The 25,141-nt window shown below is 42.1% G+C and overlaps 1 protein-coding gene across 1 annotated transcript in view; it reads right to left on the bottom strand.

Moving 5' to 3' along the window:
* Positions 1-12,223: 12,223 nt before the first annotated feature.
* TUBGCP3 (tubulin gamma complex component 3) overlaps positions 12,224-25,141 on the bottom strand; it is a 74,858-nt gene continuing 61,940 nt past the window's right edge. Inside the window, exons 20-22 of the mRNA XM_063102200.1 lie at positions 23,635-23,775; positions 15,925-16,041; positions 12,224-13,360 (exon numbers count right to left, since the gene is read on the bottom strand). Of these exons, the coding sequence (XP_062958270.1) occupies positions 13,202-13,360; positions 15,925-16,041; positions 23,635-23,775 (417 nt within the window). The 3' untranslated portion in view covers positions 12,224-13,201. The remainder of the gene's footprint in view (positions 13,361-15,924; positions 16,042-23,634; positions 23,776-25,141) is intronic.

Below are 25,141 nucleotides of genomic sequence, written 5' to 3'. Positions count from 1 at the left end.
CTGAGTCACCATTCAGAACAGATGGGACCCAGGTGTCTAGCTCGTCTCTGCCTCTGGACATCCCAGCAGGCAGGTGCAGGCGTCACCACAGAAACACTGGCCCCCGTGCCCCAGGCAACCTCTCCACAACATCAAGGGGCAGGAGCTCACCCTCCAGGGCCTTGGGTGCCAGGCATGCAGGAAGCAGCATTTTCCTGTGTGAGCAGCACACTGGCCCCCACCCCATGACATGACGTGGGACATGACGAGGGCTGGCAATTGCCAGGTGGTAAAGAGCTGGGAAGTCGGGAGAGGGGTGCAGGCCGCAGCCCTACCAGCACCTGCAGTCCCAGCGCTGCCGGGTAGTCGCTAGGCAGTCAGTGCTCCCTTACAGTCCTTTCGTTAAAATCTTGAACCCAATACAAAGGCAGAGAAATACAAATTTATTTCTCTTCTTTAAGAGACACCTGGCAACACATCCACAGAACAATACCCATAATCACTTTGCCAAATTCCATACCATTTTACTCAATTTTCTAGAGAGCAGAGGTGTGTCTTTGGAGTGCAGAAACTTGCGTGCAATTCACTTCCTTCCCGTCACGTGCCCCTGGGAGCCCACACATGGCTGCACTTTGCCAGCGGAGCTTCCAGAAACAGTTCAGCCTCAGGAAAGCACGCTCGGGCCTCGCTGGTGGGAGGGCATCAGGAGTCTCCAGCAGAGGAGGAGAAGGGGGGTCAGAGGCCACCTCCATGGACGGCAGCGAGGGAAGCCGAGCTGCATTCTGCCCCGAGTGTCCCCCGGGCCAGTTGTCCCAGCAGGTCACAGCCCCAGCTGGGCAGCTCCCACTGGCTGGGTCAGGGCTCAGTGCCGGTAGCCCACTCTGCCTCTGCACAGCAGATGACCTGGGGCCACTTCTCTCCCCAAACCTTGGTCTCCCCAGATTAAAAAGGAATGACACTTTGACAACCCTGCAGGGAGGTGGTCAAGGCGGAGGTAGATGCAGGTGGTGCCTGGTACACACTGGGTGTTGGTAACTGCAGCTATTTTGGAAATCATCCCCTGCTGCTGGGAGGCCACGACGATCTCTGAATTTGAGAAACCCTCAGTACAAGACACCCATTGCAGGTGAGGTTGTGACCCCTAGGACACACCTGACAAGGGGCATGCTGCTGTCCAGGTGAGGCCTCGCCCAGGTCGAGACACCACAGCTCTCTGTGGAGCACCTCAGCAGCACACCCCGCCGACTGAGCTCGGGATCGGCTCTGCAAGACATTAAATACATCTTCAAACGTCCCGAGACCGACTATACTTCACAGAGGACACTGAGGGAAGGGCTGGCAGTGCTCCAAGCAGAGAGAAGAAGAGCAGCTGAAAACGCACGTCGTGAAAGCCTGTTCCTCATTCCTTGTTCCTTGGTGCAGTTCAAGAGAAAGCAGCATGAACTGAACTCTCAAGAATCCCAGAAGATCATTACCTAAGTCATGGTGACTCAGAGCGCCTGCCAAGCATGTGCTCCTGCGACACGGTGTCTAAGGCCCCTGCAAAGCCACTGCTCTCACCCGTATGCCTTCTGAACCCACACACCAGCTCTCTGCACTTAGTGTGGAAAAGCGATTCATCATGTTATTAAAGCTTATAAAATTTGTAAAGTACAAAGAAGAAAACAAAAATCCCATAAATTCTGTAGAGGGAGAACCCTCGTTATTTTGAAGCATATCTTTAGTCTTTCCTCAACAGACAAATATAAAGGTAAGGTAAAATATACAGAAATAGAATTCATATATCCTATACATAATTTTAAATATAAAAAGTGTATACTCTTTAACAGAGCCCCTCTTTACTGAAAATAAATGTATAGTATACTTCCTGTTTTGAAGTCTGTTTGTTTAACCATTTAATATTGTTTTTAAAATATTACATATTATATTCTTCCACAATTTTGGTGTCAATGTCTAATTTTATTTAACCTGTATCTGATAGTGCAATAGTTTATCAATAGAGGCTCTTGTGTTGGACATGTGGGAAGTGTCCAGCTTGCCCCCGAGGATCCTGGACACTTGGTCCACATGGCTGAGGCCTTGGACAGACACCGTGAGGGCTCTGGGGTAGCCCCTCCAGGCTGAGTCCCATATGCGCTCCCCAGAACACTGGGTCAGGGTATCAGAGCGCAGCCAAAGCACCTCTTGAGGCATCACCACAAGCGCCACCTCTCAGGCCTCCATGCACAGGTCAAAGAGGAGGCCTGTCCATCCCCTACACGAGCTCCCACTGCTGCGGCTACTGCCAGGCAGCTCAGCACCTGGCAACAGGGGCTACCATCCTTGCGGGGTACAGGAGGAGGCATGACAGCATTTACATACTGGGACAGGGAGGAATGCCTACAGGACCCAGATGATCCCCCACACCCCTTGGAGCTTCCTCATCTCATCTCGAAGTAGCAACACTGGCCTAAAAGGGGTAGGATTACCCCTACCCAAAGAGTAAAGGTTTAGGCCATGTCATGAGGTGAGCTACCAGCACCAGCAGTGACACAGGAGAGTGGGGAAGAGGAGAGGGAGACCAGTGCACCTAAGCCCACTGCTGAGCCCCCTCAGGAAGAGGCCCACAGCAACATGAAGTAGCTGCCCCCCAGACCTATTTGGAGAGACAGATCTATGTGGCCACAAGAGGGGTCTCCAAGACCTTCAACTGAGGGATGTCATTGATCTGGAGCCACGGATGCCATGCTTGGAACCACCATGACCTTCATGTTGTGGCCCTGCTTCCTTGGGCTTCCCCCAGCCCACAACTGACCTGCAGGGACATGACACAAACACAGGGGAACACAGACTCAAGGACTCCCCAGTGGCTTTGCCAGATATCCCCAGGACTGCACTGCAGCCAACCTTCCTTCCTTCCCTCCCTTCTTTGGGAGGATATGACCTGAATCATGGTCTGCTGGGTTTCCCAGCCTTCTCCAAATCCCTCCCCACTCTCAGGTGTTTCTCCTAATAAATCTCTTGCACATCTAAGTCCTTCTTGCTATCTGCTTCTTGGAAGATCCAGACTAACACAGAAACATAGAAAAATCCAATAAACCTACAGATAAGTTACTAGAATTAATAAATATTTGTTAAAGTAATTTAGCAAAGCTTCTGGATATAAAATCACTATATAAAAACTGATTGCACTTCTGGGCATCAGCAACAGTAGAAAATTATATCTTAAAAATAGTATCATTTACAATAGCATTAAAAGAATGAAGTTCCTAAGAATAAATCTAACGAGTCATGCAAACCCATCATGGAGAAATTTATAGAACTTAGAAAGACCTCAGCAAACATGGAGAGATATACCATGTTTATAGACTGGAAGAATAAGTATCATGTCACCTTTCTCTGGATCAATTTACAGATACCTCACAATCCCAATCAAAATATGGTTTAGTTGTTTTTTGGTGGAAATGGATTCTAAAATCTATAGAAGAAAAAAAAAGGTCAGAAAAGGCCAGGGCATTCTGGAAGAGTAACTATGAAGCACTCTCCCTAAGAGATATCAATGTCTATTATAAAATCACGGAAATTAAGACAGTTTTTTATTGGTGCAGGGAGAGACAATTTGACTGATGGGACCAAGCTACACACATACAGACTCTTGCTTTATGACAGGGACAGCATTTCAGATCCAGATTTTCAATTACTGGTGCCTGGAAACATGTATGAAAAATAAACAAAATTGGTCTCCCACCTCATAACATACATTAAAATCAATTCATCAGATTAAAAACAAAATGTAAAAGACAAAACTAATAATTTTTTAGCATAAACTACAAGAGACTATCTTCCACGATTTCAGGGTTGGGAAGTATATCTTAAAGAAAACACAACCTTTGCTAACCATAACATTTTTATAAACTATAAAGATAGACTAGAAAGGTATACATTGAAAATTAGAATATTCAAGAAAGGAAAACACAAAGAAAGTGAAAATTATGCTAGAAACAGAGAGGAGATAAGTGCAACATACATAACCATAAAAGATTAGCATACAAATACATAAAGAACGCCCATAAGTCAATAACAAACCTCCAAAAAGTGCAACAGACTTGAACCAGCGATTCAAAATGGGAAGATTCAAGCAATCAGTAAATATATAAAAATTATGTCCAACCTCATTCATATTTAAGAAATATAAACTAAAGCCACAATGAGATGCCATCACCTAGCAGCCAGACTGGCAAAGCTTCTAAAGTATGGCAAAGCCAAGTGTCCCAAAATGCTGACAATGGGAACGTTCACACATGCAGGTGGAAATGTAACTTGGCACACTTTGTAAAATAGTTTGGCACTACCTAGTAAAGTTGAAGATATCCTATGACCCAACAACTCCACTCTCAGGTATTTTTCCCAGGAAAACTCCTGCATATGTGCTCAATGTTTACACCAGAATAGCTGATCACTGCAAATAACCCAAACATCTGTAAAAACAAAATGGCTGGGAAAGTTGTGGTATGACCAAAACATGGAACAGTACATAGCAATGTGCAGACATCAGTTGCAACTGGAGACATCAATTATCAACATGGTCACTTCAACTATGTGGTATTGGTGTGATCTCACATATAAAATCCAAGAGTAGGCAGAAGTAATCCATCACTGGGAGGAGGGCACACACAGGTGGTAAAATTATAAAGAAAAGCAGGGGGAGGGGTGTCACAAAAGTCAGGGTGGCCCACCTGCACAGAGCAGGGGATGATCATCCTCATGAAATCAGGACAAGTCAAAAGAGGGCTTTCAGGTTACTAGAAGTGTTTAATATTTTAAACTAGGCGTGGAAACGTGGCTTCCGGCTTTATAATTAATCTTTAAATTATACACATAGGTCTTAAATACATGCAGAAATTATAGAGACAAAAATCCATAATCAACAGCTGCTTCCCTTAAAAAAAACAAAAACTCAGCACTCCAATAAAATAGCTCCTGTGCAAATCATATTGCCGAACACAACGGTCAATTCTCTATCATAATCTAAAAGAGGTGACCATCTCCTGCAACGCTGCTCTCCGGGTTTCCGTGATTCTCCTGCTCAACTCTAAATGTTGAAAGGATTTCAGGCTTGGCCTTGAGCTTTCTTACCTGTACTTTCTCTCTATGAAATCACATGCTTTCAAATACTATTTACATGGTGATGATTCCCAAATGTGTTTCTCTAGCCTTGGCCTCATCTCCGAGCCCCAGACTCTTTGTTAATACCTCTGACACTCGGTCCTGCAAATTCCAGCCACCACAGTTTCCCAGGACAACTAGCTCCATCTCGACCAGAGAACCTGCCAGGCCCTGCCAGGGCCTTCTCCCTATGCTGCAGACTGTGGCTTCCTCCAGGTGGCAAGTCAGGGCAACCATGGGCTCATCTTGGTCTCCCCAATCTCTTAGATCTCACTGTCATCCACTGTCAGATGTGCTGGAGACCCACTGCTACATTTTGCCTGGTTTCTTTGCATTTTTTTGTTTGTATCAGGCAGGAGGGTAAATCTGTTCTCTATTATTCCATCTCAGCCAGAAGTGGAAGTCCCCCCTTTCTAATATTTTTAAAAGTGCAAATTAATAAGGGTACATGATAGATACCTAATATTTGTTGAATGAATTACCTAATTTTAATACTACTGAGTACTCAAAAGGGTCTTATCTTGCAGTGAGGAAAAACAAATAGCAAGAGGGTACATTTAAACACAACCAAATGAATAACCACATTAAATGTAAATAGTCTAGAAATCCCAATTAAAAGATAGAGATTATTGGATAGGATAAAATACACACATGACCCAACTATATGCTGCCACAAGATACCCACTTCAAATATAAAATCGCAAATAGGTTAAAAGTAAAAGAATGGATAAAAACAAAAAGATATACTGTGCTAATACAAATCAAAAGAAAGCTGGAAAGACTATAAGACAAAATATATTTGAAAGCAAAGAATGTCACCAGGGATAGAAAGGGTCTCTTTGCGGTGATAAAGGGACAATTCATCAAGGGAACAAAACACTCTTAAATGTTTTAGAACCTAACAACAGAGCTTCAAAATACATGAAGCAAAAACTGAGAGAAACGCAAGAATAGATAAATTCATAATTGTAGTCAGAGATTTAAACAACCCTCTCTCAATAACTGATAGAAAAAGTAGACAAAAATCAGTAATGACACAGAAAACTTACACAATACTATCAACCAACTTACCCTAATTGATTTCATAAAACACTCCATCACAAAATGGCAGAATAAACATTCCTTTATTCTGTACACACAGAACATTTACCAAGACAAACCCTATTCAGTGTCATAACACAAGTCTCAATAAATTTGAATGAACTCACTTTATATAAAGTATGCTCTCTGACCACAATGAGATTACATTAGAAATCAATAACAAAAAGATGTATGGAAAATCCATAAATATTTGTAAACCAAATAACAAACTTCTAAATAACCCACAGGTCAAAGAAGAAATCAAAAGGGAAATTAGAAACTATTCTGCAACGAATGAAAATTAAAACACAACATACTAAAACTTGTGGAATGTAGCACAAAGATTTTTAAGCAACCACCTTACCTTCTATCTCAAGAAAAAGAAAGAAAAGGAGAGAAAAAGAGTAGGTGGAAGAAAGAAAATAATAAATATCGGAGTAGAAACCAATGAAATATAAAACGGAACGACAATATAGAAAAGCAATGATAACAAATGCTACTTCTTTGAGATCAATAAAAGTGATTAATCTTAACAAATTACCATGAAGTAGCTGACTGATCTGCATCCAGACCAATCAATAAAAAAGACACAATTTACTAATATCAGAAATGAGAAAGGTAACATCATTACAGTTTCTGCAAATATTAACAAGAAAATACTACAAACAACACTGTGCCCATTAATTCTACAACTTAGATGAAATGGACAAATACCCTGAAACACACAAACTACCAAAACTTACTCAAGAAGAACAATTCAGAACAATTTGAGCAACAAAATAGAGGATTGGACTATAATGTAAAGTATAAAATAAATATTCATGTGTCCATACCGATACAAAAAATGCTTGAATAAATAGACATACAAAGGAGAAGACACCAATCTCTAATGCAGAGAATTTCAAATAATTTATGCAGATACCCTGCTCTCAAGGAGGTGGAGTGTAAGTCCCCACCCCTGCAGCTTGGGCCGCACAGCGACTTCCTCCAAAAAAGCACAACACGAAAAGGAGGGAAAGGAGGAACTCTGCAGAGAAGACACCACCAGCCCAGCCAGAAGGTGGAGGTCGGCCTCGGCAGTGACCAGTCGCACCAACAGCACGCACCCTCAGTACAGCAGGAGGAGAACAGCACTTTACCTCTGGTCTTCCTCCCTACACCGAAATCTCCAGTCTAATCATGAGAAAAGCATCAGACAAAACCCAGCTGAGGGATATTCTGTAAAATACCTGACAACTAATCCTCAGAACTGTCAAGGTCATCAAAACAAGAAAAGTCCGAGAATTGTCAAAGCAAAAGGGAGCCTAAGGAGACACGACAGCGAAAGGCACTGTGGTATCCTGGATGGAATCCGCGAAGAGAAAAAGGCCCTTTTGAAAAAGCGCTGTCCAACAGAAACATAACCTGAGCCACGCATGTGATTGAAAGTTTTCTAGTAGCCACATTAACAAAGTAAAAACAGGTGAAATTAATTTTAATAAGCTTTGTTTAACCAAATACATACAAAATATTATCACTTCAACATGAAATGAGTATGAAAAAAACAGAGATATTTTATTCTTTTTTCATATTAAATATTTGAAATTTGGGGTGTATTTTACACTTACCACATATCATTTCAAGTGCTTGACAGACACCTTTGATGGAAAGGGCAGATCTAAATAAACAGCTATGCTCTGAGGTTGACAACTGAAAATTACTATAATCATAGTGAGGACTCTGAATTCACTGTAGGCTAACACACAGACACTGCTTCCTCTGGAGAGTTCCATTTTGTGGTTAAAACAACAATAAAAGCAGCAGCAGCAGCAGCTTTGCTGTAGTTCTCTACGCATGCTGGCATTTGGTTTCTAATCCTACAAACCTCACTTGTGGGAGACTTTGTCCACACCACGGACTTAAAAATCTCTAAGCTGATGAGCATAGAACCTAGTAAATGCTCAACTAAAAAAAAAAAAGCTGAGCCACAAACCGGGTTAAAATATTTGCAAATCACCCATCTGATGAAAGGCTAAATTTAATACAGATATATAAAGATCTCTCAAAACTCAATAAGAAAACAAACTTTATAAAAATTGTGCAAAATATTTTGACAGACGCTGTTTCATGGCAAACACATACACGAAGCAACGCTGAACATCATCAGAATTAGGGAAATGCAAACCGAAACCCCAATGAAACACCATGAGGGTGATGGATATGTGGTGTTGGCTTCCCGGCTGTGTACATATGTCACACTGTACGCTTTAATCACGTGCAGCATACTGTATGTCAAAACAACCTAACACGTGAGGCTATTCCTTTGTATTTTATGTGTTTGTGTCTTCTGTATTTCTTTTCTGTATTGCTAATTGATATGCCTGAAATTATTTGTAGTTTTTACACTGACCTGTAGGGGCCTGTTATAACTAAGAATATAGACTTTATCATAAATGCTGTAATTAGGTTTTCTCAATCTGTCATCTTTCTTAACTGCTGTAATGTTGCCTGTCACTGGGCAAGTTTTCTCTTTTACGTAGGCAATCTGTCTGTATTTTCCTTAAACTTTTTGCCATTGGTGCCTTGTTAAGAAAGTGTTATGAACCCTGAGGTAATAAAAATATTGCCCCATTTCTTCCAGTAATTATAATGCTTTTAATCTTCACATTTAAATCATTTAACACATCTGAAGTTTTCTTGTGATATGACTTAAAGCTCTTAATTTTTTCCAAATGGTTTGTCCAAAACAATTGCACTGGTTCAGGCAAACCATTTTGCCCAAACATCTCTGCCACGAACCTTCTCCACACATCTCTGCAGTGAACTGTCAACATGTACTAAAGACCCAGGAATACTGGCACTTAGCAAAACTGTATTCCATGCCACTGATGTTTCTTTCTGTTCCCTGTACCAGATTGCTTTATACACTGTAACTCTGTAATTTATTTTGATACATGGTTTTATAAATTTCCCTTTATTTTTCTTTTACAATAAGAAAAAATTAAACAAAAAGCAAACTTCCTGGAAATTCTGAAACTGTAACTACATACAGAGTCAAGAAAATAACAGAAATTACAAGGACATTTCAAAAAGTTCACAGAGGTTGGCCAGTTAGCTCACTTGGTTAGAGTATGGTTATTGATAACACCAAGGTTGAGGGTTCGGATCTCTAGACCGGACCGCCACGATTCATATTATCTTTCAACTCTACTTTTCCAAAGTACTTTTTGAAGTACCCTCGTACATACTAGTTAGAAATTAGTAACATTGAATGAAATAAAGTTGTATGCAGAGGGCAATTCATAGTCAGAAATGCTTATTAACAATGAGAAAATAATTTATGTAAGCATTCAACCCATGAAACAATAAACCAAAAGAGGAAGGTAGTAGATATAAAATAATAATTTATAAATAAAGGAAAAAAAAACTGTGTACCTGCATTAGTCCATTTTGTGTTGCTATAACAGAATACCTGAGACTGGGTACTATATAAAGAAAAGAGGTTTATTTGGCTTATGATTCTGGGACAGCTGCATCTGCACGGGCCTCAGGCTGCTTCTACTCATGGCGGAAAGTGGCAGGCAGCCGGCGGGTACAAGCAGATCATATGGCGAGAGGAAGCAAGAGAGAGAGAGAGAGAGAGAGAGAGAGAGGAGGTGCCAGTGTCCTTTAAACAACCAGTTCTCCCAGGAACTAATAGAGTGAGAGCTCACTCACTACCCCTACTGCCCCAGGGAGAGCATTAATCCATTCATGAGGGATCCATCCCCATGACTCAAACAGCTGCCAGCACTGCCACATTGGGGATCAGATTTCCACATGAGTTTTGGCGGAGACAACAAATCCAAACTCTATCAGTACCTATAATAAAATAATAACACCAAAAAAGAGATAATTCTTAAAAGATAAACAAACTTTGGTAAACGTGACCAGGAAGACAGAAGAGAAAATACAAATATGTAACATTAAGAATAAAAGGAATATAACTCAGAAGTGAATATTTAAAAAATTATAAAGGCATCTACGTAAAAATTAATGCCAACAAATCTGAAAGCCTAAATAAAAATACATTATCTAGGAAATAACAACTACCTCAGAATTAGGATACCTGAATGAATAGTCTAGTAACCACGGTGCCAAGAAATCTCATGCTGTTAAAGCTACGCAGGGTCACACGTACAGTTCTCGTCCAGGACAGTGACCTTCTGACAAAGACAGAAGTCCCAGATGTCAACACCACGAGCTCGAGCGACCCGCCATGCTTCCTTTCTCTCCACCAAGTCAAGTTCCAGCAGGCCTCCGCACAATCTAGTCTGTGTGCACCGAAGACGGAACTAACCCAGCTCTACCCTCCGTGCGCGCATGGCATTGCATTCATTAGACCAGTTTCCCAACATCCTGCAAACACACCACTGCTTTTTCTGAATTCTGAGTTTCTTCATATCATTCTGTCCTCCTATACATCTACTTAAATAGCATAAGACACATGCAGGAGGTGATGTGTGTATTACTGTCCTAGGGCCCGCCATTGTGCTCAGTTGTACAGATGACAGAAAGAACAGGAAGAACAGCAGACAGGAGAGGCTTGTCCCCTGTAACTAGAGGATTCATTTACCTTCGGTAGTCAACATGACACAGGGCAGTGTGGTTTCTGGTACCCACATGTCCTTTGTGCCTCGTGACTCAATTTGACTATGGCTGTGGTTATTTGATAAAAGCGCTCTTTTCCTAAGAAGTGGGATTTTCAAGTTGGCTGTGCCTCTCCATCCTATATTTTAACGTCTGGAGGACACATCTCTCCACAGGGACTTGAGACATGATGCTGTGACCTCTGCTGGTGACAAGCAGGCAAGGAAAGGCCACCTCCCCCCTCAAGTCGGGTCTTTTAGTGCCACAGGGCACAAGGGAGGCCCACCCTCATAGCCAAGGAGAGCTGCACCTTCCACTACAGTAACTGAATGTCCCAGGTGAGTAAGTGGCACCCCCAGTGACAGCACAACTAGGTCTGGCTTACTGGAGCTACCCAGAGAAAAAGGCTTCACTTCCCCAGAAAACAAGAACACCATGTATTAAGTACCCACCATGAGCTAGACCTTAATCCCTACAAGCCTAAAACGGAAGAGTGGTGAACGTTTTCCAGATGAAGACGTGACACTCCCAGGGCCCATGCCCGGGCCATCCCTGCCCGTGTTCTCCTGTACTCTCGACCCCTGTGTGGAGCTCCCCAATGTCATCCACGCTTTGCCTGGTTCTCGCTGTTGAGACCCCACTCCCTAACAGGCCTGTAGGTCAGTAGTGACGTCTCGGGTGGGTCTGACCTCACCCCTGCCTGACGCCCTGCACTCTGCCGCCTGCATCTCCCTGACCCGCCACCCAGCCCTGCCAGGGCTGTCCTGACTCAGGACCAGGAGGCACCTGCTCCAAAGCTCCCTGTGATCTGCATGTCTAACATAACTACTGATGACTCCTAAACTTAGATGGAGTTTTAATTCCTAGCTCTAGGCTGGCATCTTCTAGACAGGTTTCTACTGAGGTTTAATCCCTGCAGCAATGCTCTAAATAAAATAACATAAAATAAAAGCAGGCTCCACGGTCAGATAACTTTGGGAAACTTCCTTTGAAGATACACAAAACACCATTATTTCTGGGAAGCTCTGCAGCAGAGAAACTTGCTTCAAATTTCTCATTTGATGAATTTTTAAACTAAACTACAATTAAATGCATACATTAAGGATTTCTGACTTTCACCATGGGTTCACTTCTCATCCAGGACTCCGGACTGCCTTTCTGTTATGAAGGGACTCCTTACCCAGGGGTCAGACGTGGGAATCAGATGGCTGGAAGGACACGCCACACAGCGCTGAGTGGAGCAGCTCCCTCTGCACCTGTGGTGAAAGCGGCACACGCTACTCTCTTGGTTCCACAGATTAAATAATTCACATACCGTGGCACACTAAACCAGACTCTATCAACCCCCGCCCCCCAAACCTGGCAAGTGAACTACCTCTCTTCACAGACTATTCAAGAAATAACGGCTACATTTGAAAGATAATTTAATTTTTAATTTCTAAGTTTTCACTTAGGCAACATAATAAAGGCAGATTTATGTGGCCAGACATGACATTTTTACAAAAAACAGTGCCCCCATCATCTGGTTAGTAGTAGATAAATATTTACAATGAAAAAATAGGCAAGGAAAAGGAAATCTTCATTATCTAAGTCAATTTCTTTCCAATGCTTATCAGAATTCTGAAAATAAAATAGTACATTAACTTTTTAGTCACTCATATTTACACAGTGTCAGCTGATGGTTTCGAGAAATTTGGCTGCACCGATTAAGGATGTTTTTCTTCTATGTCACTCCTTTTTTCTATACTATTTTAGAAGTTATCTGAAATAGTAAATTGAATATAAAAATGTAAACTTTGAAAGAAGAGAAAATAAGAATAAACATGTGTAAAGGTAAATGCATTAAGATACAAAGGTTTTCATAGAGGTTAATAGTTTACAGCATTGAAAAAAACTGAAATAAAATACTCTCTATATTTTATTTGTAGGGACATTTGTTTCAATTTAATCTGATTATGTTAACAAAAATTGCCTGTGAAGATGTTAAAAAAATAGCAATCACTTTACTGTGTTAACTGATAAATACCCTTCACCCTAATTATCTCTAAAAGAAATGAATTGTTTTAAAACATGACAAATATAAATGATGTACAGTGAGCTTAAGAAGCCACAACAAGTTCTGGTATCTTTTCACTAGAAAGACTTTTAGAAATAAGCTTGAGTGATGCAAACCAGCCTATTTAACTCCTTGATATCGCAAATACACTGCACTCCGACGCATGACACAGGACTTTAGTTCCCCCGTGCACCAAGCCGCTGACACGCTGAGATGCATGGGCAGGAATGGGGTACACCGCAGCATGTCGCTGCCCCGAGGACCTGCATGTGAATGTTTATGTCAATGACGCTGGTCACAGCACCTGAAGCTCCCTGGGGTGACGCAGGCGCCTCACGTGCGGGAGCAGCGTCGCCCTCTGGTGCCCAGAGACATGCGGAGTCGTGGCTCTCGAGCTTTATAATGTTCGTTGAAGTCCAACCTGAAGCTGAGAAACCGGAGACTTTCATCAGAGCTGGTCGTCAACAACACCAGGAACTGCTGCACGATACCCTAGAAAGGAGCAAAAGCCACGACATATTCATTTCAGAAAATGACTATCCACAAGCACGCGCCCCCCCCCCCCCCGCCCCCAGCTTTCATCCTCTCTGGGTTTGTTTTTTCCCCCCAAATCGACAAGCCTTTAATAAACACCCCCCACGGCAGGGGTCCAGGTGGTGAGAGCTGCTGCAGAGCCCTGGAATCCACTCGGCCAGTGCAGCCTCATTAGGAAGAGTCACCATTTCTACAAATACAAACTAGCAACAAGCACATCTTATTCAAACGCAACTAACCAATAGGTTTTCCCCTTTTGGGCTTAAGTTTCTATGAGAATAAGCAAAACAGCAAAGCCACTGATGTTAAAACATCCTACTCCTTTTATTTTTTATGCAAAACTCAGGTTGACACCTTTCATCTTTCGCGTGACTTATGAAAGAGGATGTAGTCATGAAGCCCTGCTGGAGGACAAATTAAGAACACAGAGAATAGATCCACGCTGTACACCGTGACCTCGGGGCTCCAGAGCCATGGTGAATGTCAGGCCACAGCCACCTTCCTGACGGGGTGGACCGTATCCCCATGTCACCTCACTATCAAGGGGCCTTTGTGAAGATGAGATAGGACAGAAGTTTACTCAGACATTAACATGACAAAGTGACTGCTTCCACCTAGGGTTGAAAGTCACTCAGTAAGTATAAACTCCATCCCTGCCAAGTTCCACAGCCCACTTCACTGCCAGCAGACATTGACCTGTTCACGGTAACTGCTGTCATCTATGTATTTTCTAGCTGCTTCAGAAAAGTTTTCATGCAGAGAAAAGTCACAGAAGCACCATATCCTCATCAATCCTTTCCAAACTCCTCACCAGCTATCATTTTCCCTTTTTTCCTTCTGTTCAGAAAAATGAATGCCAGAGTCACAGGTAGATGCTGGGGGAATATCCGGAGAGGTGGTACATGTATAGGCCCATATATACCATATAAAGGATTTTACCTTTCAGCAGGCATGTACTGTAACATGTGTGTGAGAATATCACTCTTTCTAGGTGAAAGAACCTCCTGAGGAATTATACAGCCAAAAATATAAATAGGGGCTTCCTATTAAGTAATGAGACTGAAATATAATGATCTGTGACACTGACTACAAGGAAATCTAAGGAATATTACTTTCCAAGATTTGGGACTCTGAATGTTCATTCATAAGCAGTAAATGACAAGTAGCTGTCAACATGCTTCTGTTTTAAGCACTGCTACAAAGAACAGAAAAGGACTTTTGCCATTAAGAAAACGAAATTTGAATGGTAATGATTTACAAAGAAGACTGTAATTTTAGTAAAACTAGGATTATACTGATTAAGATTACTTTTTAAAAATGTATTAACTCCATCAGAGAAATGTGTACCATAAACAAGATCATCATTCTCTCAGAAATGAGCACATGGACAAATTTTTTAAATTACACGTTACTCCTTTGTAGCCGTACAACTATCTTATTGTAGATAGTGGTGAAGAACTAACCGTGTATCCCTATTTTTAAGAAATATGAATACATACTTGCTATGGGTCAAATGTGTCCCCAAAAGCTCATGTATTGGAAACTAGCTCCCACTATACCAGTGTTAAGAGGGTGGGAAATCCAATTACAATAATTGAAAGGTGGGGCCTTCGAGAGGCGACTGGATCATGAGGACTGCGTCATCGTGAATAGATTGATCCATGCATAGAGCAATGAGTTATCACGGCTGGGGACTGGTGGCTTTATAAGGAGCACATGAGAGAGCTCTTCCCATTCTCTCGACATGTGACACCCTGGTCACCACAGGACCACGTAGCAAGATCCCACCCAGAAGAAAGCCCTCACCACATGCACCCCCTGGGCCATGGACTTCCCAGCCCCCATAACTCTAAAAAATAAATTCTATTTCTCTATAGACTATCCAGTTTTGGGTATTCTGTTATAAGCAGCAGAAACGGACTAATACAATACTATATATACAACATGGGGTCAATAAGGATGTTTTTGCATTGAGCATAAACCAGGCATTACCACCACTTATGAAACTTGCTTGCAACAAAAATGCAAAATTAGGCCAAAGTCAGAGGTAAGATCACTTGTAAAAGGGCCTTTTACAGCCACCTGCGACCAGTTCGTGCTGTAGGCTGGCTGGCTGGACCCCTTTCTACCCAGGGTGAGCATCTGCAGCAGGGTGCTGTCCCACCTTGGGGTCACAGTGAGGTCAACTTGAGGAGCTGCAGAGATGTCCACAGGCCCCCAGCACTCCCACCCACCCCATGAACACCGGAACCAGCCAGCAGGTGCAGTGCTCATCTTGGCTGCACACCTACACTGCTGTGGGGCCCACATGTATGGACCTGGATCTCCCGGGAGGGACCCAGGCTCCCTGGGGGATTCCGCCGTGTGGCCAGGGTAGGAACCACCACAGGTACTATTCACACCCACACAAACAAGTGCCCAACTGATTGAACCAATCCATCTCTAATCATTTTGACAGCAAACCGTGAGTTACAGGGAATGGGGAAGTGGCTTGGCTAACAATGCTGTACTCACACACACACCTGGTAGAAGTGTGTCAATATTCGCAACTGCGAACACATTTTTGGTATAGATTCTCGAAACTCTTGAATCCTCTCATTCTCCTCCTCTTCCTCTGCCGCCGTCACTCCCCACTGGCCCTGAAGAACCAAAAGCCAAATTTAATTAAAACTAAACTTAATTAAAATCCTGATGGAAAAACTGTTGTAAGGAGGGACTGAGAATGGATATGTTAGGAGTGGGGAGATGCATGTTTTTCATGCCCTTCTGTACTGTTAAAATCCTGTATGATAATTTTCTGATGACAAATTGCTTTCTAGCTTACTTTTTTCAATTAATGCATCTTGGAAATATTTCATGTGAATACACTGGCCCACACAGAGGACTGCCTCACTGTTTTTAGTAACGACAGTACTGCACTGTATAACACGTAACAATTTACATAATTTATCACAAGCTAACCAGTCTTTTGCTGATACAAACAATGCTGTAATAAATAGCCTTATATCTCTCCATCACTTTGTAGACACCTTTATATGGGCAGCATACATAAAAGTGGAACCAGACAAGGTACTGACACCCCTCGTACCTTGCACTCTATCTTGACTTCCATGGGAATGCTGCTTACTTCTTCCCTGAGCACACCGTACTTTCTTGTACTGGAGAAATATCCCTCTAGTTCTATTTTCCTAAGACAGTTTTCAGTCAATGGTGAATTTGACTAAATGCCTTTCAGCCAGGATACATAAGAATTATCACTGAATTCTTTTCTTTTTATCAATTAACATGGTGAATTACATTACTAAATCTCCTGAACCTTTGCTTTCTGGAAATAAACTCTGGTCTTGGTAAATTATTTTTTTAAAGTTTACTAGTTATTTTTCACTCATATTTTATGTAAGATTTTTCCATTAATATCTATAACCCAGATTTGTTATTCGAGTTTTGATAACAGCCTCATGACTCCTAAGAGAATTCAGAAACTATCCTTTCCTACGACTTGGAATAATCCAGAGCCCTAGAGCTGACCACTGGTGACAGGCTAAGGACACTTTCTGAGCACAATCGACAGGCACTCTTAGGCAGCAGAGCTCTTCAGTAACCACACTGCTTCCTTAATAGTCGTTCTGTTCAGAATTTGCACTCTCTTCTGGGGTCAGTTTTGGAAAGCTACAGAACATCACTGGATTCCTCGACATATGCAGATTTATTTCCACAGAGCTGAGCACACAGTAGGTTTTTCTCACTTATCTCGTACATGTGTGCTCTCTCCCGCCTGCCTAATAGATTAGTTAATAGCTTGTATTACATCCCACCATCCCTCGGCCCCCCAAAAAGGACTAGCTCTTGGGCTTTCTTAGCTTTTCTTCTGTTTCCTAATTCATTAATTTTTGCTCACTTCTCTACTAATCACGTCCTTTGGCTTTCTTCAGGTTTATTTTGTTACTGCTTCTCCAGTTTCTCAGTGGAATGTTCATTTACTGTCCTGCTCCCCAGTTTGTGAACATGAGCGTCGAGGGTTACAGATTTTCACAATCACATCCTCATCTGTGTGCATTCGATCGCTCAGGTCAGGCAGAGACGGAATCACACTTCTAATATTAGTGCATTTTGACCCATTTCTCCTTGTATTTCCCAGCTGTCTTTTAATGTGTGGGACACCATGTGACTTGGTACCTGTCGACAGTCTGTGCTAGTTTCTACCTTCACTGACTTGTACTTTCTGTCATTACAGGGCACCCTTCTCGTCTAGTTTACTGTTTTGTGCCCTGACCACAACCTGTTTTCCTTTGAGAATTTCATTTGCTTTGGATGCTTGATCCACTCTTTTCAAACTTTCAACATCTTTAAGAGTCTCTTTTATACCAGAACTTCCAAACTAGCAGGACAGCCGGACAATGACCTCCTCACCCCTCTAACAAGCCACTTCAGCTACAAGCAATCTAGTCCACCCACCCAAGGGGTGCCAACCAGACATTACCCTTTACCAAAAGTCCTGTTCTTTTATCAGACGGGTTTAGTTACCTTTACTGATATGATGCACATGTCTTCTCTTAGTTCTGTCTTCATATTTATGATATGCTTTCTAGTTTCCTCAAGTGCAGTAATCTTTTACTATGTGGTCTGTGTTTCTTCTGACAACCTGGAAGGTTTGTATTTTGTTCTGGGCTACCTTTATACCTGGTACCTCCATAAAACACATCACCTTCATCATCCATTTCTTTGAATGGCATTAACATTCTAACTTGGGCAATCATAATCACTGTCCTTCTTCCTTCCTTTTGCCATCTGATTTTAGAAGACATTATTTTCATATTTTTATCTCTAACATCTTCTAACATATTTAAACCTGTTTTAGTTGATTTACAAACTTTAAGCAATATCTTCCCATCACTTCTTCCCCTACCAACTTTTGTCTTATTTTTTTAAACAAATTTTTAAAATACACTATTTTATTGTAGTATAACACATATAAAATGTACATAAATCATAAATGAACAGCACGATAAATTATCACAAAGTGAATAAAACCATGTCACCACCGCAAAGAGAGAGAACAAGAACGTTCCTAGCAATCTAGAAGATGTTCCCGGGACCTCTTCCAGGCACCCCCTCTCCCACGTGGAGGCCCTGCACCTCTTGTAAGCGATGCGTGGACCCGCGCATGCTCTGCTGGGTATGCACCGGGAGTGACACCGATGCTCTCGTGGGCAAGAGAGCGCGCTCCTAAACTCAGCATCGCTCACTACCTGACAGTATTCCAGAGGACGGTACAATTCATCCTCCGTCCGCAGTGATCAACAGTTCTCACTCTTTCATACCCTCACGACACTTACTTCTGACTTTAAAGTTTTAGTCGTTCTGTTGAGGATGTAATGTGTATCAGTGGGGATTTAACCTTTATTTACTTGATGATTAATGAGGGTGTCCTTTCGTAAGTTTAAGGCACATATTTAATGGGTTTATCTTATGTCACTGATCTGTGGGAGCTCTGCACATCCTGGATGAGCTGTCGCTTACATGGATGTAAATAACTTCTTCATGTCGTAGCTTGCTTTCTCATGTCGTTCAACATGAAACGTGTCTCTGATGAACAGATATTACTAATTATAAAAATTAATCTTTACTATCCTTTATAATTAACACTTTCTATGCCCACTTTAAGAGAAGCCCCCTTACCTCGAGGTCGTGAGGATCTGCTTCACACTACCTTCTGAAAGCTTAGTCTTCTACCTTCCATGCTTAGGTTTTAAATCTACCTCCGGCAGGGCCGTGTGCGCGTGCACGCACGCTTGAGGTAGAGGACCCCTCCTTCCCTGCACTCAGTGCCATGGCGTGTCAACGGTCCCCACAGTGGGGGAGTGCCATGGCGTGTCAACGGTCCCCACAGTGGGGCGGGGCGGGGGTGGCTTCTGCATGCTCCTCTGCTCCACTGACTTGCCTGTCCTTGGGCCAACACCCCTCTGTTAACTACCATAATTTTACCGTAAGTCTTGTGTATATACAGATGCTCAATTATAAATGTGTGTCCTAATTCTGTTCTTGTTCAACGGTCTCTTCACTATTCTAGGCCTTACGTATTTCCACAAAAAATTTAAAATTAGCTTATCAATTTCTATCATAAAAACAAAACAAAAAAACCTGCTGGGATTAGAACTGAAACTGCATTGAATCTAGGTATCAATTCTGTGACCTATAAACATATCATGCCTTCATTTATTCGGGGTCCCTTTAATGCCTCTCAGTGCTGCTCTGCAGTAGGGGTCAGCCAGCTTTTCCTTGTAAAGGGCCACACTGTAAATGTTTTACGGTTTGTGAGCCACATGGTCTTTGTCACAATGACTCAAAGCTACTGCTATCGCACAAAAGGAACCACTGACAACACGTCAACGAACAGGCATGGCTGCTCCAACAGAACTGCAGGAACAGAAACAGAGGGGGCCAGATATGGCCTGCGAGCCTTGGACTGCCAGGCATTGTTTTACAGTCTTCTGTACAGTGGTCTTACATGTATTTTGTTATGTTTTAATGCTTTTAATGATATTTATTTTAAATTTTCATTTTCCTTGTTGCTGATAGAAATACGACTGACTTTTGCACACTCACCATGTTCCCAGCTACCTTGATAAATTCGCTTATGAATTCCAATAATTATCCCAAGATTATTTTGGATTAACTATGTCCACAGCCATTACTTTTGCAAAAATAAAGATTAAAAAGACAGCTTGCTTTCTTTCACTCTTTTTTTCTCTACCTTGCAATGTTGGCTAGGACCTTTGGGGGAAGAGGTGGGGACAGCACTGTGCCACATCCTGTCTCGGGGAAGCACCTTCAGTATCTCAACATTAGCATGCTGTTTAGCTATAGACTTGTCATGCAAACCTTTCTTCAGATTTTACTTGGTATTAAATGATTTTCTCCATCTATTGAGGGATTGCATAATTTTTCTCCTTTAGTTTGTCAATGTGAAATACAATATTTTCATTAGAATGACAAAAACAGCTTTATATTCTCAAAATAAGCTTATACTTGTTTGTGACATATTACCCTTTTGATATATCACAGTTTGGTAATACTTTGTTTGGATTTTTATACCCACCTTCATGAAAGACTACCACATAGAGTCGAGGCTAACAAAAGCTAAACTTGTCCATAAATTTCTTGCATAATTTAATTATGTTTTATAAATAAAACCAATCCCCCAAAATTAAGAGCCACAATGAAACCAATTAATCCAACTGTGCGTTGAGTGGTTGGCATAACTTCATGGGAGTAATTGTTTCAAGGGACGTTACCACGGGAGTTTGAATGCACTTACCTGTTGGAATAGACTCTAACAGGAAAAAAAGAGCTGCAGGAAAAGTAGAACTACTTCCATACTACACTGTCAGGACAGCGGTGGGATTCTCTTCTGCAAGCGTGTGCACAGGTGTGGGTGCCCTAGGGCAGCAGATAGTTAAGCCTGCTGATGTCAGAAACCAAGACTGTCCACATGCAAGACATATTTTTTAAAAAAACAAAGCCTTTTAGTCCTAAATTTGAACTGGAACTATCACTATAAACATTAAGGATTTTGAGAAGAAGTGTGGAGAGCAAGCAGAGAAACACCATGAAGTGAAAAAGGAAGAGAACTCTCTGGGATCCACTACCTAACAGCAGCACAAGAAAAAGTTGACAGCACTTTCGGAGCAGAGTGAGCAGAAGTGATTTCACATGTGATACACTTCCAGAGGGTCCCGGGGTCTCTCCAGTGAGACACACTTCCAGAGGGGTCCGGGGTCTCTCCAGTGAGACACACTTCCAGAGGGGTCCGGGGTCTCTCCAATGAGACACACTTCCAGAGGGGTCCGGGGTCTCTCCAATGAGACACACTTCCAGAGGGGTCCGGGGTCTCTCCAGTGAGACACACTTCCAGAGGGGTCCGGGGTCTCTCCAGTGAGACACACTTCCAGAGGGGTCCGGGGTCTCTCCAATGAGACACACTTCCAGAGGGGTCCGGGGTCTCTCCAGTGAGACACACTTCCAGAGGGGTCCGGGGTCTCTCCAGTGAGACACACTTCCAGAGGGGTCCGGGGTCTCTCCAATGAGACACACTTCCAGAGGGGTCCGGGGTCTCTCCAGTGAGACACACTTCCAGAGGGGTCCGGGGTCTCTCCAGTGAGACACACTTCCAGAGGGGTCCGGGGTCTCTCCAATGAGACACACTTCCAGAGGGGTCCGGGGTCTCTCCAATGAGACACACTTCCAGAGGGGTCCGGGGTCTCTCCAATGAGACACACTTCCAGAGGGGTCCGGGGTCTCTCCAATGAGACACACTTCCAGAGGGATCTGGGGTCTTTCCAGTGAAATGCACATGCAGAGCTGCCCGGGATCTCTCCAGTGTGACACGCTTCCAGAGGGGTCCCAGGGTCTCTCCAGTGTGACACACTCTCAGAGGGTCCCAAGGTCTCTTCAGTGCAACGTGTTTCCAAAGGGGTCCCGGGGTCTCTCCCATGAGAAACGCTTCCAGAGGGTTCCCAGTGTCTCTCCAGTGTGACACGCTTCCAGAGGGGTCCCTGGGTCTCTCCAGTGTGACACACTTCCAGAGGGTCCCAGGGTCTCTCCCATGAGACACGTTTCCAGAGGGTCCCAGAATCTCTCCAGTGAGACACATTTCCAGAGGGTCCCAGAGTCTCTCCAGTACAATATGCTTCCAGAGGATCCTGGAGTCTCTCCCGTGAGACACACTTCTAGAAGATCCTGGAGTCTCTCCAGTGTAACAGGCTTCCAGAAGGTCCCAGGGTCTCTCCAGTGCAACACACTTTCAGAGGGTCCTGGAATCTCTTTGTGAGTCATCCTGCATCATCTCTTCAGAAGATCAGTGGACCTTAGGTCTAAAATGATCACTTCAAAAATTATTCCACTATTTGTATTTAAATAATTTCTCAGATATAGTTGCAGCCTGTATATCTCTTCCTGCATCCTTAAGCATATCTGAATAAAATATGCTGAATAAACCTGTACCTCCATCTACTTCACTGCTGACAGTTAACAGTCAGGAGAGAACTGGCTGCCATGCTATCATCAGAGTGTTAAAATCCTAAGAGCTGACTTTTGTAGATTTCCATATAGTTTAGTAATTCTCCAGAAGGGCAGATTCTCTGGATCACGTGGGTAGTTTTAAAAATAACAGCAGAGGCTAGCATTTACTGAATACTTACGAAATGCCAAATAACTGACATACATTATCACTTGTAAGTAAGTTGCTCTGTGAGACCATATTTATTATCATCCCTTTATACAAACAAGAAAACTACATCTTGGGGAAGTTATGTCACCCAGAGACACAAAGCCAGTAATTTATAGAGTTAGGGCTGAATACTGTGTGTGTCTGACTTAAGTTATCCAGAGGGTGGATTGGCCAGGCCCAGGAGCCTCTGTGTTTGCACACTCTATGACACTTCAGAACTACCAGCAAACTCCTGTAAATAATAATGAGACACCCCAGCGATACAAATCGGACAAGCACGGCCCCTGTTTCCAAAATATACCAAAGAAACAACCTATGCTCTCAGTGGCTGCTGATTTTCCAAACCAAGTACAGTCCTCTAAAACAAGTTTTAAAGAAAACGACACTCATAAGTAAAACTAGCCAAATTGTACTGACTGAATAATTTGGCTTTGACCACCCCAAGAATAAGTATTTTTAAAAAGTAAATATTATACAGATCACAGCAAATATAAGAAATCCCATAAACAGCAAAATTTGCTTAATACATCTTCCCAGTTCAAGGTCACTGAGGACATCCATTAGTAAAGTCACTAAAAATAGGTTTCTCACAATGTCCTAAGTGCAGAAGTGTGGCTCTTACACACACACATGCACATACACTTGCAAAATGAGTCCTGGTGCATGACCCACCAGCTTCAGATAACAAAGTAATGCAGAGTTGAGATCACTCCGTGGAGACACCAAAACAGACCACGTCAGCATCTTTACATTTGTTAGTGAAAACTCGCAAGAGATTTGTGATTCTCGTGAATATGGCTATCTTCATTTTTCAAAACATGATGATGACAGGGTGACCACTCCACCTTTAAAAAAGCTGGTGCTTGCTCAGGACTCCAAATGGAGATGTGAGCATCTCAACTTGTATGAAAAGTCCAACAGGAAAGGTGTGTGTTGCTACTTGTGATTACTATGGCAAGAAGTTCATTATTAAACTGATAAGTCCACTACTATAAAAACGTACCTCAATTTCATGCTGTTTCTTTTTCTCTTCAAACTGCAATCGTCTCTGTAATTCTTCCAAAGCAGTTCTGTATATTGCATCCTGAGCATTCTGAAGTTCAATAATCTGATCAAACACAGCTCTAAGCTGGTTTAGAAGTGCCTGAAGAGATAATGACAATTTTTTTTTATAAACATAGACTCCTCATGCTAATATTTTAAAATATTAATAATTAGTAAAAATACCAAAAAACAAAATATCAATTCAAATTCTCAAAGTGTTCATTGATTGTTCATTAATTTACCAAACATTCACTGAACTACTGAGCAGCACTGTACAAGATTCCAGCAAAACACTGCAATTCTGCACCTACCATAACAACAGCAAAGCTATCTATTGAGTCTGATGACGGGCCAAGCTCTCTGTGCAAATCATTTCCAATTCTCACAACAACCTTACGAAAACAAAGCAGTAAGACAGTAAGTAGTGGAGTTAGGAGTGGGACTATTCCAAGGATTAGAAAAGAATGGTAAAGTACCTTGATGTGTCTTTTCTTTTTTTTTTTTTTAATATATCAAAAGAGGACATGGAGACTATGAGAAAGGAAATCCTTAGTAAAATATAAAAACCAAATTAAGCAAGACTTTTTTTAAAAAAAACTGCTATCCTACTTTATCCCAGGAATAAAAGAATGGCTTAACACCAAAGAAGAAACTCTTACTGATTTAAAAATATAACAGTGTCACGGTACACATCTGTAGCCCACTGCTTATAAGCACTGCTCAGAATTCTTCAGTATGCATCTACCAGAATTTTGTTAATCTTTCTCCCAGTGTGGCATGGAAAGAAGGAAACAATATCTACAACACAAAATCATTTATGTAAATTAAAAATATACACATACAAAATACCCAAGGCCATAGAGCAAACATATTAACTCCTGCAAATGGTGGGGAAGGAGGAGAGGAAGATGGAACTGGGAAACCGGTGGGAAAGAGGATAAAACGAAACCAACAAAACACAAGAGGTTTTCCTCGGTTGAAGACGGCCATGTGCTATGACTGAAGGATTAACTCTGCCTTCTGCCATCTTAGGTTAAAAAAAAAAATCATTAACAATTTTGGGGGGAGAAAGAACATTTCAATAATGCAGAAAAAAATCACGTGATAAAATTCAGCATATGCTGATTTTTTTTTATTTTTTATTTTTTTTTATTTTTTTACTTTATTTTGTCGATATACATTTTGGCTGATTATTGCTCCCCATCACCAAAACCTCCCTCCCTTCTCCCTCCCCCCCTCCCCCCCAACAATGTCCTTTCTGTTTGCTTGTCGTATCAACTTCAAGTAATTGTGGTTGTTATATCTTCTCCCCCCCGCTCCCGGTTGTGTGTGTGTGTGTGTGTGTGTGTGTGTGTGTGAATTTATATATTAATTTTTAGCTCCCACCAAATAAGTGAGAACATGTGGTATTTCTCTTTCTGTGCCTGACTTGTTTCACTTAATATAATTCTCTCAAGGTCCATCCA

The sequence above is a fragment of the Cynocephalus volans genome, chromosome 7 (assembly GCF_027409185.1).
Source record: "Cynocephalus volans isolate mCynVol1 chromosome 7, mCynVol1.pri, whole genome shotgun sequence".
NCBI classification, from domain to species: Eukaryota; Metazoa; Chordata; class Mammalia; order Dermoptera; family Cynocephalidae; genus Cynocephalus; species Cynocephalus volans.
Note: the sequence above shows the minus strand (reverse complement) of the source record. Positions and strands in the feature narration are given on the sequence as shown.